We start from the raw sequence: 2,774 nt of genomic DNA, 5'->3' as shown, positions 1-2,774 counted from the left end.
ACTCTACAGAAAAATGTTACCCACCTGAGAAGACGTCTCCCTCTAAAGATGAATGTAACCCACCTGAGAAGACGTCATCCCACCCTCCAAGCTCAGACGACTCCCATAAACATGGCCGCCCATCTCTCCCTTTGGAGGTATACAGACGTATGTGGTGAGAAGCGTCATCCCGCTCTCCAAGCTCAGATGACTCCCATAAACATGGATGCCCATCACTCACTATGGAGGTATACAGCCATATGTGGTGAGAAGCATCACTCCACCCCCTGCCCTCTGAGCCCAGGCATCTCCCATAAACATGGCTGCCCCATGTCTCCCTGTGGAGGTATACAGCTGTATGTGGGGAGAAGCATCAATGAATGACGCATAAATGTGACCTACCTGAGAAGATCTCTCCCTCTACAGATGAATGTGGCCCACCTGAGAAGACGTCTCCCTCTATAGATGAACGTGGCCCACCTGAGAAGACGTCTCACCCTACAGAAAAATGTTACCCACCTGAGAAGACGTCTCCCTCTATAGATGAATGTAACCCACCTGAGACGTCTCCCTCTATAGATGAATGTAACCCACCTGAGAAGACTTCTCCCTCTAAAGATGAATGTAACCCACCTGAGAAGACGTCTCCCTCTATAGATGAATGTGACCCACCTGAGAAGTCGTCTCCCTCTACAGATGAATGTGACCCACCTGAGAAGACCTCTCTCTACAGGTGAATGTGACCCACCTGACAAGACGTCTCCCCCCCTACGAAAGAATATAAGCCACCTGAGAAGACGTCTCCTTCTACAGATGATTGTGACCCACCTGAGAAGACGTCTCCCCCCTACAGAAGAATATGAGCCACCTGAGAAGGCGTCTCCCTCTATAGATGAATATGACCTACCTGAGATGTCTCCTTCTACAGATGATTGTGACCCACCTGAGAAGACTTCTCTCTCTACAGATGAATGTGACCCACCTGAGAAGACGTCTCCCCCTACAGAAGAATTTTACCCACCTGAGAAGACTTCTCCCTCTACAGATGAATGTGGCCCACCTGAGAAGACGTGTCTCTCTACAGATGAATGTGACCCACCTGAGAAGACGTCTCCCCCAACAAAAAAATATGAGCCACCTGAGAACAAGTCTCCCTCTACAGATGAATGTGACCCACCTGAGATGTCTCCCCCTACAGATGAATGTGACCCACCTGCGAAGACGTCTCCCTTTCTTTTTAGATGAATATGACCCACCTGAGAAGATGTCTCCCTCTACAGATGAATGTGACCGACCTGAGAAGACGTCTCCACTTATAGATGAATGTGACCCACCTGAGAAGACCTCTTTCTACTTCCATAGGTGACAGATATAAATTCCCATACTCCTAATGCTTTGGTCTTTTTTGACGCAGAATTATTTATCCACAGAGACTAGAAGAGAAAAGAGAACAACATTAGCGGTATGTGGTGGAACATGTCCTCTGTAATGTTCTCCTGCTTCTCCAACCTCTAATTATAGGAAGGTTAAATGCAGACAACCCTTTGACCTATGACCCCTGCCAGGCAGGTATTTACAGCAAGGGTTATTTTTGTGTCTGGTTGTGCAGAGTGAATGGTTCCACCACATCCTGCAGCCTCTCCTCTATACACAAACCACCTCCATTGTCCTCCAAACCACCTTCTCTGCACTCCTCCAGACTCCACTGTCCTCCTGCTCCTGACCCCTCTGTCCCCTCCACACTCTTATTGCCCACTAAACAACCTTGTCCTACTTCTCCAGGCTTCTTTGTCCCACTTTAGATATTTTCATTTTCAAAGTCCTCTGTCCCCACTTTAGACTCCTCTGAAGAATCCTGTTCAGATGAATCCAAATCTTTGTGGAAAACATGGCCTGGTCAGATGGATCCAGATCTCTGTGGAGAAACATGGCCTGGTCAGAAGAATCCAGAACTTTGTGGAGAAACATGGTCTGGTCAGATGCATCCAGATCTCTATAGTAAAACATGGCCTGGTCAGATGGATCCAGATCTATGTAGAGAAACATGGCCTGCCCCCTCGAGTCTGTAGATCCCTCCCCCAACACAAACTAGCTCTTCAGGTATGGCGACTATCACTGACTATCACCTCCTTTACCGATATTAAAGACGATATCTCCCTCTGGAATAACCACCACCTCACGCACCTGACGGCCGATTTAGACCCCCCCCCCCCTTTTCTGGCTGGCTCATGGGGTCGCCCAATTGGGAGACGTGTTTCGGGATTACACACTGATGTCTTTCAAACAGGTCCAGACTGACTTTGGGGTCCCCCCCCCAGTGTCGTTTTATCGATTTCACCAGCTCCACCACGCTTTGACTCCTCAGTTTCCCTCCCCGAGGCCCCCCATCTCTACTTACTCGCTTATCGGGATACTGCGTTCCCAAGGGCCGAGAGGCTTAATCTCTATTCACTAATCTTACTAGGACTAAAGTTGCTCACACTGTTGACTTAGCGGATGCTTATTGGAAGGCATGCGTCCCCTCAGTTCGGAAGATTGGTCGGAGATTCTGTCCTCTCATTTAGCGGTCTCTCCGGCAGCTAATAACAAATTAATTCAGCTGTATATTATCTATCATTGTTATCTTGTTATCTCACTCCGGTGAGACTTTTCAGGATGGGACGGGTGCCTTCCGATGCCTGTCACAGATGTAATTCCCCTAGAGCCGATCTTTGGCACATGAAATGGCAGTGTCCCTTCCTTCAAATTTACTGGCAGGCCATCACTGATTTTCTGTCTTCACTAATATCCATTCC

General features: G+C 48.3%; 1 protein-coding gene across 1 annotated transcript; it reads left to right on the top strand.

The window, feature by feature from the left end:
• Window positions 1-359: 359 nt before the first annotated feature.
• Window positions 360-716, top strand: LOC130338809 (putative small proline-rich protein 5). Its single transcript, XM_056554018.1, has one exon. The coding sequence runs from the start codon at window positions 360-362 to the stop codon at window positions 714-716; it is 357 nt and encodes a 118-aa protein (XP_056409993.1).
• The last annotated feature ends 2,058 nt before the right edge of the window (window positions 717-2,774 follow it).

Source organism: Hyla sarda, unplaced genomic scaffold, assembly GCF_029499605.1.
Source record: "Hyla sarda isolate aHylSar1 unplaced genomic scaffold, aHylSar1.hap1 scaffold_529, whole genome shotgun sequence".
Taxonomy (NCBI): Eukaryota; Metazoa; Chordata; class Amphibia; order Anura; family Hylidae; genus Hyla; species Hyla sarda.
Note: the sequence above shows the minus strand (reverse complement) of the source record. Positions and strands in the feature narration are given on the sequence as shown.

Coding starts and splice junctions, on each gene's coding strand:
- LOC130338809 (XM_056554018.1), top strand. CDS start 360: ATGACGCATAAATGTGACCTACCTGAGAAGATCTCTCCCTCTACAGAT.